Below are 14,042 nucleotides of genomic sequence, written 5' to 3' on the forward strand. Positions count from 1 at the left end.
CCTACTAATTAGATAAATTGATTTTCTCTCGACGACACGCAAGAAAAGAAGGAAAAAAAAAAGAGAAAATACATAGGACAAAGGCAAAAAAAAAGAAGGAATATGTGCACTAGAAGTCCTAAAACTTATCACAAAAGTGCAATTGAGTCCTAAAACTTTCAAAAAGTGCAAACAAGTCCTAAAACTTATCACGAAAGTGCACTTGAGTCCTAAAACTTTAAAAAAGTGCAAACAAGTCCTAAAACTTGTCACGAAAGTGCAAACAAATCCTAAAACTTGTTACAAAAGTGTAAACAAGTCCTATAACTTTCAAAAAGTACAATCAATGGAAGGACTTGATTGAATCAATTTGAAAAGTTTTAGGACTTATTTGCACTTTCGTGACAAGTTTTAGGACTTGTTTGCACTTTTTTAAAGTTTTAGGACTCAAGTGCATTTTCGTGATAAGTTTTAGGACTTGTTTGCACTTTTTGAAAGTTTTAGGACTCAATTGCACTTTCGTGACAAGTTTTAGAACTTTGAATGCATTTACCCAAAAAAAGAAAGAAGAAAAAACCAAACCAAACCAAACCCATGAAGTTTCTCAGCCGCCCCTCCATTTTTTTACTCGCGCTGAGAAATTTTAAAAGTTCGGTGTCCCCCAAAATTGACGCAACGCGAGTTAGGGGTCACCGCGTGTCTTTCTCGTCCGTGCGAAGGCACGGTAAGGGGCGATGGCTTGTTGAATTGACTATTATGCCCTTATTGTACTTTAATAATTTCGTTTCTTCGCTTTCGCGGGTCCCACTCCCACCTAAAGCCCAAAAGTCCCAAAAAGAAAGGGCAATTAAAATAAAGATTAAAAGGAGGAGAAAAAAAAATTAATAATAAACAAAAGCCGCAAGCAAAAGCAATTGACTGGACCGGGTCGGGGAACCGGTCGTTAATAACCGCCAAGGGAGAAAGTCCGAGGAAAGTAGCACTGTGGATCAGGTCAATTTCTCTTCAAATTTTTTTTTTTGTCGAATGATTTCTCTCAATTAACTATGATGATTATGCGATTAACTTAATGCCAATGATCATCACGTAGTTTTCAAAGTCGAATTGGACATGTTCACCTTGTGCTTTGATGTAGAATCGCGAATTATAAACTCAATTTCCCGATAGGATTAATTGATGAAGAACCGAGACTCACGGATAGTTCATACCCTCAATTCCTGAAATGTCACTTTCAAGGAAAAGGTTGTACTCTTACCTTGTGCTCGATGCATGCTGAAACGGAAATTAACCGGTGATTAGCTCAACAAAATGCGAGTTTGGAGAAGTGAAAGAGTCATCAGTAGAGATAAATGAATATGTTGGAAGGAGGGAATAGGAGCTAGGGCTAGGGTTTCTAGCGAGTTAAACTAATTTGGAGACGTTGACCAAACTTAGTCCTCTGATTCGTTTTCTCTACTGATGTGTCATTTATTTAGGAGTTGATTTATCTCCCGAGTGTAAAGGATTTCGATCCATTATTATTATGAGTCGCAACTAAAAAGAAAAGTTGCTCGAGACACTTGGAGGAGAAGAGAGCGATAATCATTTCGTGAGTAAAACTTCATGGGACGTGATCAATTACCATGGTGTAAGCCAGTTTACCTCTACATGTTCTAGTCGTAAGTTTCGAATTTGAGGCTTAAGGGCGCGCCCGACCGGCATAGCAGGGGAGAAGGAAAATTTTATCCATGGATTGATCAAGTCACGTGTTTTCATATCGAGACCGTTGAATATGCGACACGTGGCTACCCAACACCAATCAAGAGACGAATCCCCCCTCTCTTTCTCTTTCTCTCTCTCTCCACCAACTTATATGTATACATAATTGGAACATGATATACGCCTTACCATAACAAGAGGTAATTATGCCGTTCCCTTTCGATAAGTAGCCTAATGCATAGTTTGTCATTATGGTCAGACACGCGCACACATGTTGAAGCACGCAGGCGGACAGGTGGCACCATGGCCACGGGCGAAGTTACGGGAATGCCCCCCCGGTTCGGACCGGAACGGCCCAACTGCTCCCGGTTCTGTCTTCTCCTTCTTCCCCTGTTTTGAAAAAGCAAGAATCCCCCAAGAAATTGCCTTGTCTTGTAATCTCTCTCTGCTCGCTGAATTGCGTGTTAAACTACAAACCGAAGCGTCCTCGCCAAGAAAACCCGACCCCTCCTTCCATTTCTTTGGCACTTTATTCAGCCTCTGACTCTCTCCCTCTCTCTCTCTCTATAAATATATAGATATGACTGAAATTTGAGCATAAGACTAGTCCTATTGCAGAATAAACAAACCATCCTCCCCCGGTTGACGTGCTCCCCGCTTCATAAATCTTCCTCGTTTTCCGTGACTCGGTCCACATCCTCCTTCCCTGCATTTCCAATCTCTCCTCTAACGTAGAAGAGAGGTCCTTCCTTCAAAGTCCTGAACTCTGTTCTTTGTTTTTTGCAAGCAAGACGAGTTCTTGAACCCAACCCGCTTGAGTCTGCCGGGCGACTTCTTGGTTTTTTTATCTTGAGAGGCGGATACCGCGTGTTGGGTCGCTGGTAATTTGTTCTTTCTTATTCACGTACTCTGCTCTCGAACTTAGCGTATCTTTCTACAGAGACGGAGATCAGTGTCTCTGGGGGAATTCCAATTCCTTTATGCAAAGTAAATGGTGACTCTGAATTGAGAATCTTTGTTAACTTCCTTTTGACAGAGAGATAAAGAGAAGATTTCGACAAAAGGGTCTCCGGTCTGACCGAAGAAGATGGTGGAAGATTTCATCACGAGATCGTTACTGTAAGTCGTGAATTCGCCTACTTTTTGAATGCCCCCGGTTCTTCTTCTTTTTTTTTTTTTTTTTCTCTTTTGTGTTGGAGATCACGAATCTCTGATTCGAAGATTGCAAATGTCAAGTCAATCTCTCTGAATCCGTGTTGTTGGGGCCGGCAGGATGATCCTGGGGTACGCTTACCCGGCATTTCAGTGCTTCAAGACGATGGAGAAAAGCAGAGCCCACAACGACGAACTCCGCTTCTGGTGTCAATACTGGTAAGTCCCAGAAACGCCTCTTCGTGCTCTACGTGATGTAGTTATGGCGGATTGGATTGGATCGGATCGGATTGTTTTGTTCCTATGAAGAAAGTCAGTTTCTTCCTCTCCGAATTCGGTCGGCAACAGCCTAATTTTTGGCAATCCTACCACCACGTTTTCCCTTTCTATTTGTTGGTCATCTATAGTCAATTAGCTCAACCTACCTGATTACTTTTGTTGCTAATACGAGCTTTAGATCTGTTGAAGTTATTTCTCTGGATGATAATCGTACATGGCCTGTCTAAACAAATTTCGGCTATTGGGGTTAGGGAGTAGCTAACTAGACTATCAAACATGGATTCAGTTTTAGTCAACTGTTGATCGTGTTTCGCGGTACTACGCAGGATAATTATGGCAATTCTGACGATATTGGAGAGAATCGCCGACGCGGTAGTCTCCTGGTAAGCAAATTCTGACTTCGAAAGATTAGTGATAACGCGGTTGCTCTGAATTCTCTCTGTTCTAGGATGTGACGATTCTGTTCCTTAATGTATATGTGATTGATCCCTCAGGGTGCCGATGTATGGCGAGCTCAAGCTGGCATTTATCATCTACTTGTGGTATCCGAAAACTAAGGTAATCGAACCGAACCAAACAGGAATTGATGGGTCTTGTTTGCATCCAGCGTGGGCTTTGGAGCTTACATAGCAATCTATTTTTGCAGGGAAGCGGCTTTATCTACGAAAGGCTGCTGCGCCCATTTCTGACGGACCATGAGACGGACTTTGAGACGAAGTTGACGCAGTGGCGAGCCAAAGCCTGGGATTTGGCCATCTTCTATTGGCAGAACTGCTCGGAGTTGGGTCAGCAGTCATTCTTCCAAGTCCTCGAGTACATGGCTGGTCAGTCTAGCAAGAAAACAGAATCCATCACCAAGGTAAGACTGTTCTTTACTCTTCATCCTTTTCCTGTTGTCTGCTTAAAGCTCCAACTGCCCATCAGTCATGCTAGTATTTGATTTGATGCGATGGCATCAACAAAGTAGTAAGTTGTTTCATGCTAGTAATAAGTTCATCGAGTTGAATTTACATTCGCAAAGCATGAAATCGATAAGGGCATAAAAGTTGTTTCGAGTAGAGAGTGAGACTGTGAATATAATAACGAGATTGCATTGTGATTTTCCAAAGTTCCATTACACATCCCTCTCACATATGGCCACTGTTTTGAATCTCCTTTGGGTAAGTTATGAAACTACAACAGCAAAATGAAGATCATAGCTTACTTAATCCAGATTGCCTATCATGTCTTAAACTCAACCTTTTTGCAGAAGAACAAGAAGAACCCACCCGTACCGCCGCCAAACGACACCCCCACTTTCTTCAGGCCAGGGAAGACCAAGAAGAATGTGTACGAGGCACCGAGATCAAACATTGTTCAAGAACAGCTCGATGCCAGAACAGAGTACATGCACATTATTGACGACAATATGCCAGAAGAACCGGAATCTCATCTCGGCAGCAAGCTCCACTTGCCTCACCTTCATCATAGGCGCTGAGAGCCACACCATTGCAGAATACAAATCACTGTAAAAAAACCACAATTTGAAACACCTTTTTCTTGTATTCCTTAGTGTCAAAATTCTTGGATGTTGTTCCTTCATTAGTGTGAGATAGTTTTATGTATCTTTCAATGCTTGTATCAAGTAAAAATACTACAGTTTGAAGTTTTAGTCACCAAGATAGCTTTTACAGACTTGGGATTAGATCAATGAGACATTCTGGCCTACTTGAAGCAACCCAATTTGCTCAACTTCTATTTTCAACCTTAAACTTCAAGCTCGAAGTCAAGCTCATGCTCTTTATTCTACATAAAATAGTGACTCAATACACAAACTGGAACATGAATTCAAGATTACCATACTGCAAAAAGGATCTACACTAACGTGAGACATCATCACATCCTTTTTAATGGTAACCACCGGAGAAAACATACAATTACAATTGAGATATTTCTCCTCCAAAATGAGATGAAATAGTCCAAGCACCTCAGCGTGTTAAGAATTTCAAGAGCAAATACTATGGAGCAACCAAGTTCCTATCGTGTAAACTAGGAGAATTAAAGCCGTAGCTATTTGCTAAACCAATTCCAGGCTCTTCTAGAAAAATGACACCTGAACTAAAAATTTCTGTAATGGGAATAAGCAAGAATAAACAGGTAAACGACTGGGAAGAATACAGAATAATTATATACTTCTCAACAGATATGATCTGACACAGCAGTACCTTTAAAGAAAGAATAACTACTGCACGTGTAATGCTCGAAGAGCCATTAACAAATCTGCACAAATTTCAACTTGCACTCCTGTGATGACCCTTGCTTCATATGTTTTCCTCCTAAACATTACATGAAATAAGAGGCCCACATCCCGAAGGGTTAGGACCACTTTTTACAAGTCAGTGGAATCTCTATGGCCAAAATCCAAACCATCAACACCACAAGGTTTCATGCTCCAATCTAACTTACACCATTCCAAACTCACCGTCATATGCGACCTGGATAGAATATATGGCTCGCTGGAATAACAGTGGGATAACTTAAAGAGGACAATCTGCTCTTCCAAGGCGTCCTTAGTATTCAGAGTGAAAAAAGGAGAATAACTAAAGATGTTTCTGACTTGAATAAGATGCCAATCAATCAAGCATAGAACTTCAGCAGCTGTTTGGATGTGAGTTAAGATCAGAAAACAAATTACAAGAACCCTGCCAAAGATTGGGGGGGCGGGCGGGGGGGGGGGGAGGAGTGTGGGGGTGGGTTGTACTAGCTGACAATTACATGGGTCGAATAAAGACGCCACCAAAACACACAAACTTTGGCTTTTGTCACTCTCGTGAAGGATTGTCTCTCTTCTCCTGGTGACTTTTACTCATGGCTAATGGCTATAGCTAGTCACTGAGACAATTAAAATCCATAATCAACAGTCTAAACAAGAACTTTAAAGTCGAATGACACATGTTCTGAGCTTAGTTAATAAGCACCATTTACCATTCACATGTTGGGCCGCAGGAGAGCCTCTGCCACTTTCGTTCAGTTTCTTTCAGTCACAATAGTCGGAAGCAATCAACTCCTAACTTAGCAATTACTATGAAAATGAAGATATGCAACATAACACAACACCAAGCACCTTATACACCCAGCTCAAATGCAAGCGCTGCGACATTATAACTCGCATTTCAAGAATGCAGTGATTAGAACACCCTACAGCAAATCAATTCAGCTCTTTGATTTTTCTCACCATGTAGACCAAAAACAGAATCACGAGCACATCATGTTTTGAAAAAAATTTCAGCTGCAAGAATCGCAATATCCTCTATACATTCAATCAAACTTCACAATTTGTACACCACAAGGGAGAGGAGGACAGGGGCATCGATGAGTTACAACAAATGTCCAGTCTTTTTTGAAACTGTTCTTCGCTGGTCTTTAACAATGTAGGGAGAGGGAAACAAACGCCCTTCTCGACACAGCATTTGTGCCTAGGCTTGATCCTATTCTCTAAGCTAAACGAGAAATAATGCGGGAACTCCTTCAACTCCTTGAAGTCCCTGCCCATCTCCACCACGAAGTAATTGAACTTAGGCTCCAAATTCTCCTTTATACTGTAACAGAACAACTGCGGGAACCGCCTAAACATCACGGTCGCGTCCCGATGCGAGAACCCGAGATTCTTGAAGTACTCGATCCTAGGGACAAACTTATCCTCGACGCTACAGGACAGCAGAGAAGTATACTTGTTTACCTCGGCGATGCCGATGCTCTGGAGGAAATAGAGGGTGGGGCGGAGCCGGTGCTTGACGCTGCAGGCGAGCAGCCGCGGCCGCCGGTTGACGACCCTCCGGAGGTCGGAGCCGTCCACCCTCGCCTCGCGGAGGAGGAAGGTGAAGACGGGGAGGACGTCGGCGACCCGGGAGGTGAGGACCTCGGGGCACATGCCCACGACGCGGCGGAGCTCGACGGCGGTGAAGCCCATGGAGGAGAGGAAGTGGAGGGTGGACTTGAGGTCGGGGAGGGGGGCGGCGGCGACGTCGGGGTGGCGGCGGATGAGGGCGAAGAAGTCGATGCCGAGGGAGTCGAGGAAGAGCATCTTCTCCTCGAACTCGGCATGGGAGGGGAGCGGGGGAGGAGGGGGAGGGGGAGGAGGAGGAGGGGAGGGGACTACGGTGGCCTTTGTGGGTTTGGGAGGGAAGGAGATGGTGGTGGCGGCGGCGGCGGCGGTGGCGGAGGTTTTGGAGGAGACGGCGGCGGGGGGGAGGCGGAGGGTTCTTGATGGGTGGGGAGGGAAAGGAAAGTGATGGGGTTGAGTGAGATGGAGAGAGAGTGGGTCTTGCATGATGATGCTACATGGCTTTGGGGAGGAGGAATGAAGAGGAGGGAGCTGACGCTTTGTTGTTTTGGTGGGGGTGTGAGGATAAGGGGATGAAAATTTCCTGACTTTGCAGATTGCCTCTGATTATCCAATGAAAATGGAGAATCCTGGAAGATGAGAGAGAGAGAGAGAGTTAGAGACGCACACAGCCGCAGAGGGAGGAGGACGAGGAGGAGGTATTTGGGCCGGTCCAACTTCCATGGGCCTTCCAAAAGAAACAGCGTCGAATGTCTAAAAGTGTGGCCTATACAAGTGGAAAAGTTAAGATTAGGAGGCAAATACCCTTTTTTTTTTTGGTCGCAAATGCTGGAAATTTCCATTAACTCAAGCCAAGTTTGTGAACATCATAGCATGAAATAGCCAACATCGGTTTCGGGGGATGAAACAGAGAATTAGAGGGGAGTTCTTTTTTTCGTTGGGCCTCTGCTACTCAATCTGCTAGCTTGTTTGCCTCTTTTGGACAATGGGTCGGATGTACAAAGCTGAGTGGATCAGCTTCATTTTGCAATCATAACTCCGGGACCCGATATCCCACGGGCCTTGATCAGCGACTGGCTGGCAAGCGGTTGACCAAAGTAAGATTATCACTTTCCAGTTCAAGCACTTCTGCACGAAGTACATTCCGATCAAAGGCTTCTTCTTCCAGGAACTGAAGACACCGGAGCAGAGCTAGGGTTTCAACCGCCATCACTAATTCAGCATAAATAGAGTTTGTGAAGCCATGAATCAACACACCTTAGGAGTTGCGAGCCAATCCGGCAATTGCACAATCCGGCGACCCTTCCGATTTTGAATAGCCAACGTTGATCTTAAGGGATCCTCTTACCGGTGTTTGCCAAATAGAAGGTAATTGAGTTTGTTGTTCCTTTTTCCTTTTCGTTCCCGCATTCCACCTCAGGAAACTTGTATTCTCAGTGATTGCATGATCAATAATCTTGCTTGGGTCCTGGCGGCATGATTGGAAGATGTAGGTATTACACACCTTCCAAATTAACCAGAGAATGACCGCGATTTCCTCGTTGGACAACGGGTTTCTATTTGATTCAAAGCATTGCGATCCATTTGTCCAATCTAGTGATGGGTTGGCTTGAATTTTGCAGCTTTAGCCTTGGATTCGCCCAAATTGTTGTTGTCCAGTGGCAAATGAGAAAAATATGCTCCATTGTTTCTTGCGCTTGGTGACACAGAGGACATATGAGGTTAGGTAAGATTTTTCTCTTGTAAAGATTCTCTATGGTAAGTGGACATTCTAGCATGCACTCTAGAGAAAGACTCGGACTTTAGGAATAATTGGCATTAAAGGACCGATGGTGCTTGTGAGAGTCTCAAGCCCGTTTACCTAACATTGCCTTGTTGAAGGGATTAAGATCATGAAAGCCACTCTCCCCACTGTCTTTTCTGGTTTTGAGAATTTCTCATTTCTTCCAATGCAACTCAGACTTCACATCATTCTACTTCTATGACAAGAAGCTATCCTTTGTTCAATTGCTCTACAAATAGATAATGGGATTTTGAAGATAGACATAGCATATTGAGGCTTGCACAATGGTCTTGATCAATGTTTCATTTCCTACTTTGGATATTAGCTTATGTTTCCAACCCTCCAACTTCATGTTCACTTTTGCTAGGATCCAAGTAAACATTTACTTCTTGGTTTGTCCCCAATTGGAGGGAATTCCTAAGTACTTTCCCATATTGTTAATCACCGGGACTCTTAGCTCTAAGGCCATGTTCATGCTCATGTTTTCCGAGCATCCCCAACCGAAAAATATTCCTAATTTGTTCAAGTTGATGGCCTGTCCCGAATTAAATTAGTATTGGCTCAACATTGTTGCTAAGTTATGACACTCCCTAATTTTTCCATCTAGAAAAAAAATGGCATCTTCATCCACATATGAGAGGTGAAATAAGGTAGAGCAAAACCTGTTTAACTTTTATTCGTGTAATGCTATCATGTCCAACTGCCTTATTCAAGAGGTGAGAGATCACATCAGCTAGAATTATGAATAAGTAGAGAGAAAGAGAATCACCTTGCCCAATGCCTCTTAAGAGCTGAATTAGTCTAATGGTTCTCCATTAAATTCTACACTTAAAGTCACCAATGTTATACATGCCATGACCAAAGACACCCATCTCTCACAAAAACCCATCTTCTTCATCTATACTTCTAGGAAGTCCAATCTCACACGGTCATACGCCTTTTGCATTTCGAGTTTTAAAATTGCTTAAAATTTTTCCTTTCGTTACCCTTAACCGATGCAATGCTTCCTAGATAATCATAATATTATCCCGAATCTATCTTCTGTTTACAAAGGCACTTTGTTCAATGGTTATAATCTCAGGGAGCCAACGTTTAAGATGGTTAGCCATGACCCTGGAGATGATTTTATTTGCAAAGTTACACAAGCTAATGAGCCTGAATTGAGACAAGCTTTCTAGATTTGGAACTTTGAGGATTAGAAAAATATAAGTCTTATTTAATTTATGATGAAAAATACCATAATTAAAGAAACATTTAACCTCCTTGAACACATCCTCTTTAATTTCAGTCCAATGATGTTAGAAGAATTGGCCGTTAAGTCCATCGGTGCATTTATCACTCCCAACCGAAAAACTGCATTTTCCACCTCTTCCACGATGACTGACCCACTAAAGCTTTGTTCATATGCTCTCATACTAGACAAGGGCATCGGTCTAGTATTGGTTGAAAGTCTCTTGACCCCCCAGAAGTATAGAGAGTTTGGAAAAAATAGACCGTGTGTTGCGTTAAGAGTTTTAGGATTTGATTACACTTTTTCAAAATTTTAGGATTTAGTTGCATTTTTTCAAAATTTTAGGACTCAATTGCACTTTTATGACAAGTTTTACAACTTTCAGTATACTTATCTTATTTAAAAAAATTTCTTCTTTTCGCCACCTCAAGATCTAAAGAAAGAATAATCGGACTGTGATCAGAACTTATTGCCTGTAATGCAAACGCTTCAGCACTAGGATGCATAACCCTCTATCATATGTTGCAAAGCGCTCTATCAAGCCTTTTTCTTAACTAAGGCCTCCAATTCTATATTGTTTGTCCAAGTAAATGTGCAGCATTTACGCTCGATATTCATCAAAGAACATTCATTTGAAAAATCTCGGAAAGCAACTAACCTATAGTGGTCCGCAACTCTTTTCCCAAATCTCTCTCAATGATTTAGTATCTCATTGAAGTGCCCCAAACACACTCAAAGGACCCAAAGGATGGTGTTGGATAAATGAATACATCTTAGCTTCTCCCATAGTGCCTTCCTTTCGTGTAAACCCGTCGGCGCATATAAAAAGGTGATTCTCATGACTTTGTCACTGCTTTGGATAGTACAAACTAAATCAATATACTCCCCACTTTTGGATACTATCTCCGTTATCATCTCATCATTCCACAAGACTGCTTATTACCCAACAATACATACTAGATCGATCAATACTAAATGCGAGATTTGAAAATAACGCATCGTTTGACTCATTACTTCCTCCATGTCCTTCGACTCCATAAGAAACACAATACTAGGCCTTTTTTGAGCTACGAGAACTCTTAATGCCTAGAATATTAGAGGTGTGCCCAACCCCTAACAATTCCATCTCAAAAGTTTCATCTATCCCCTGGTGGCTTATTAGTAAGGGTGAGCGGTTTCATATTCCGTACAGGTTTCACTTAAAACCTATGGGAACAGATGTGATATCCTGATTCTGGCTCACCTATTTTAATGCGTAGAGAATAACGTTTGGAAATGTTATTTCACAATGGCTATTGAAGAATAGTTTTTGGGTGATTAATTCATGTTTTATCTACCTTTCTTTTGTGAATTATCGATTTTGCGATGATCGTGATTTTAAGGTGCATGAGCTTTATATAATTTCTATTGATGTGGTGTGGAATCTAAAGGGCTTAGTGATGGTGGCGCCTTGCATTTTTGGCTCCTGGTGTTTATTAGCAAGTAAAAATGGCTCGGTGGAAATATTGTAAAATTTGAAAATTACAGGGGTATTTATGGAAAAAAAGGTCATTTATAAGTCAAACTTTATTTTCCTTTGGAATCCGCCGACCCCCTTCCTTTCTTTGTCCTTGCCGCCGCCAACCTTCTTCTTTGTCTTTGATTGTTGATTCTTAGTTGACATCTCCTCCATTAGTCCAATTCAAGGAGACAACCAAAAATCTTTTTGTCTCTCTCTCTCTCCTCATGACTTTATAATCTTCATTTGTTATAATTTGAAGTCCAATTATTTGAGTTGTGATGATTATTTAGCCAAGAAAGTCTCTCTCTCTCCTCTCCCTTTCACATGGCCGAACCCCATCTCTCTTCTCTTTCTTTGATTCTTATGTTGCTTTATTGAAGAAGCTTTGAGTCCAATTATGTGTGAATAATGATAACTTTTGAGCTAAGGTCTTTCTTATCTTTTCTTCTCTCTTTCTCTCTCTCACGCCGACCTCTCTCCCTCTTCCCCTTCATTTCTTTTGTCTTGTCTCAATTGATAATCTTTGAAGTCTATATATTGTATTAGATAATATTTGAAGTTACATTAATTGAAAATGATGATGAGTCTTGACTTTATGGCTTTTTTCTTTCTCCTTCACCGACCAAACCACCTCTCTCCACCGTGCTCTCTCTTTACTCTCGTTCCTCATCGTTTGTCTTCTTGAGATCTCACTTGTTTCCTCTTCGCTGAAGCTTGAGTTTCGGCGTACCTCGAGAAAGACAAAGGAAGAAGCTTTACGATCGTATCTAAGGCGAGTATTCTCGCCATTTCTCTTTGTTTCAACCATTTATGTTATGATTAGAGGCGGAGCTTAGATTGTACGTTGTACGTAAAGCCGACTGGTAGTCGCGCAAAACTTGTGAACGTTGGTGGAAGCTTCGAAATGAAGTATTTTTTTGACAATGAGTTTGTTTGCTTTAAAGACGGTGGAAAAATGTGATTTTTCGTTGGTTCTGAAATTCTGACGGTAGTCATTCATGTTGATAATTCGGCTGGTGCTAATTTAGAGGAAGTGAAAATAGTGTTTCATAGTTAAATCGGCACGATGAGGTCGTGTAGTGGTACTATATGTGAATGACGAACATGATTTTCTTTGCATGGCTAGCTTTTATTGCTTACATGCCTTTTACAACTTTCAATATATCTTGTGAGTTAGTTGTGATGAACTCAAAAAATTCCGGTGGTGACGAGATTGAAACGGTGCGGTTGATGGTGCAGTCATGGACACTCCGAATAATGATTATTTTGACTATTGTCGTTCGTATCTTATTTACGATATTGATATAATAATTGTTGAGTATTGAAGTTGACATGTTGCATTTCCGTTATTTTATCCATATACATTACATTGTGAGGATTACGGTGAGGACCATCGGCTAGAGTACCGGTGATGTCCCGTGGGAGCCAACGAGGGAATTCGGGAAGCTCAAGGCCATTATACCTTAAGGCCGTGCTGTGTGATCTCGGTGATAGATGCGTAAGTAAGTCGTATAACCTCGGAGTAGAAGCGAGACGCTTGCTGCTGTGTGGTCTACAGAAGATCGATTCTTAAAATCGATGGTTACGAATGAGAGTGGCATTTACGGGGAATTCATGGGCATATCATATGCATTCTCATATACATATTATCATTATTCATATCATGATGGAAATCGATGATCTTGTGGTCGACTCTTTAATCGTGATATAACTGTTTGAATAGAATATTCATAGCTTGATTTACTTGCTGAGTTTATCTCGCTGTTGTTGCTTTCCATGATTTTCTTATCATTAGCATGGCGTTCCATCTACCCACTGGACCCATCTCTACATATGGTTCGGTACTAGATATCGAGCGATCGTTCGCTGAGCGTTCCAATCCCATCGTATCTGGAGTGGTGTGAAAACACCACTCGACTATTGTCTGGGTCAACTGCTTTATCTCCTTAGGACGGATGCCGTTTCGTTTTGTATCGGACTACTTCCGCATAGGTGGTTGCCTATTTGGACCCGTCCCCTTCCTTTGCAAGAGTGTGAGAAGGTTCTCGGCTGGTGGTTGATCAGGTCAGGTGTTGATACAGCAGCCCCTTTTTGTTTGAGCTGCATCATGGCCGCTGACAGGTAGTCTCCTAAGGTTTTTGTATGGCAGCTTTAAGACAAGCGTGGATATGATGTTTTGTAGCTAGTAGAAGGAGTAGACTAGATCCTTACTTTCCCAGTTGTCATTTCTTTTGTGATGTAAATATACTAATCACCTAAAGAAAAAAAGATAAATAAGAGTTGTCTATTATGTTTCTTCTATTATCTCTATTTTACATTTTCGTCTTTCGCTTGCATTTTTAATCAAATCAGATAATTAAGCTGCATAGTTTTTATGACGGCCTGAGACATCACGGCTCGAGTCGGTATCGATACAACATGTTTCTCATTTTTTGAAACTTGGAACCTACACTACATATCTTGGAACTTGGAGCCTACCCTATCACAAGTTCTAGGGTTAGTTTCAGGTTCTACTCAGGTTCTACTTGTATTATTAATTAAATAATTATAGTGAATCATCACCTTTAATCACCACCACTTGCTACTACGATCCACT

General features: G+C 41.8%; 2 protein-coding genes and 1 long non-coding RNA gene across 4 annotated transcripts; 2 read left to right on the forward strand and 1 right to left on the reverse strand.

Moving 5' to 3' along the window:
- The first annotated feature begins 2,636 nt into the window (after window positions 1–2,636).
- LOC115687947 (putative HVA22-like protein g) lies at window positions 2,637–4,767 on the forward strand. Its single transcript, XM_056315632.1, has 6 exons — window positions 2,637–2,796; window positions 2,950–3,048; window positions 3,435–3,491; window positions 3,603–3,666; window positions 3,755–3,967; window positions 4,358–4,767. Exons 1-6 carry the CDS (start codon window positions 2,765–2,767, stop codon window positions 4,583–4,585), a joined length of 693 nt encoding a protein of 230 aa, XP_056171607.1. The 5' UTR covers window positions 2,637–2,764; the 3' UTR covers window positions 4,586–4,767.
- Window positions 4,768–6,358: 1,591 nt separating this feature from the next.
- LOC115687946 (transcription termination factor MTEF1, chloroplastic) lies at window positions 6,359–7,587 on the reverse strand. Its single transcript, XM_030613659.2, has one exon. It carries the CDS (start codon window positions 7,415–7,417, stop codon window positions 6,410–6,412), a length of 1,008 nt encoding a protein of 335 aa, XP_030469519.2. The 5' UTR covers window positions 7,418–7,587; the 3' UTR covers window positions 6,359–6,409.
- A 43-nt stretch (window positions 7,588–7,630) lies between these two features.
- Window positions 7,631–13,140, forward strand: LOC130139104 (uncharacterized). 2 transcript variants are annotated; one of them, XR_008817328.1, is made up of 2 exons: window positions 7,631–8,657; window positions 12,160–13,140. It is a non-coding gene; the product is annotated as an uncharacterized LOC130139104 (long non-coding RNA). The 2 variants fall into 2 exon arrangements; XR_008817327.1 differs by having other exon boundaries at window positions 7,631–8,652.
- Window positions 13,141–14,042: the final 902 nt, after the last annotated feature.

The sequence above is a fragment of the Syzygium oleosum genome, unplaced genomic scaffold (genome assembly GCF_021117445.2).
Source record: "Syzygium oleosum isolate NSW1041296 unplaced genomic scaffold, Sole_v2.1 Sole_v2.10, whole genome shotgun sequence".
Classification (NCBI taxonomy): Eukaryota; Viridiplantae; Streptophyta; class Magnoliopsida; order Myrtales; family Myrtaceae; genus Syzygium; species Syzygium oleosum.

What these genes read in the sequence shown, in the direction of transcription:
- LOC115687947 (XM_056315632.1), top strand. Translation starts at nt 2,765, where the DNA reads ATGGTGGAAGATTTCATCACGAGATCGTTACT. An exon ending in CGCTTCTGGTGTCAATACTG is followed by an intron (nt 3,049 to 3,434) that starts GTAAGTCCCAGA and finishes GGTACTACGCAG; the next exon opens with GATAATTATGGCAATTCTGA. An exon ending in GCCGACGCGGTAGTCTCCTG is followed by an intron (nt 3,492 to 3,602) that starts GTAAGCAAATTC and finishes TTGATCCCTCAG; the next exon opens with GGTGCCGATGTATGGCGAGC.
- LOC115687946 (XM_030613659.2), bottom strand. Translation starts at nt 7,417, where the DNA reads ATGCAAGACCCACTCTCTCTCCATCTCACTCAACCCCATCACTTTCCT.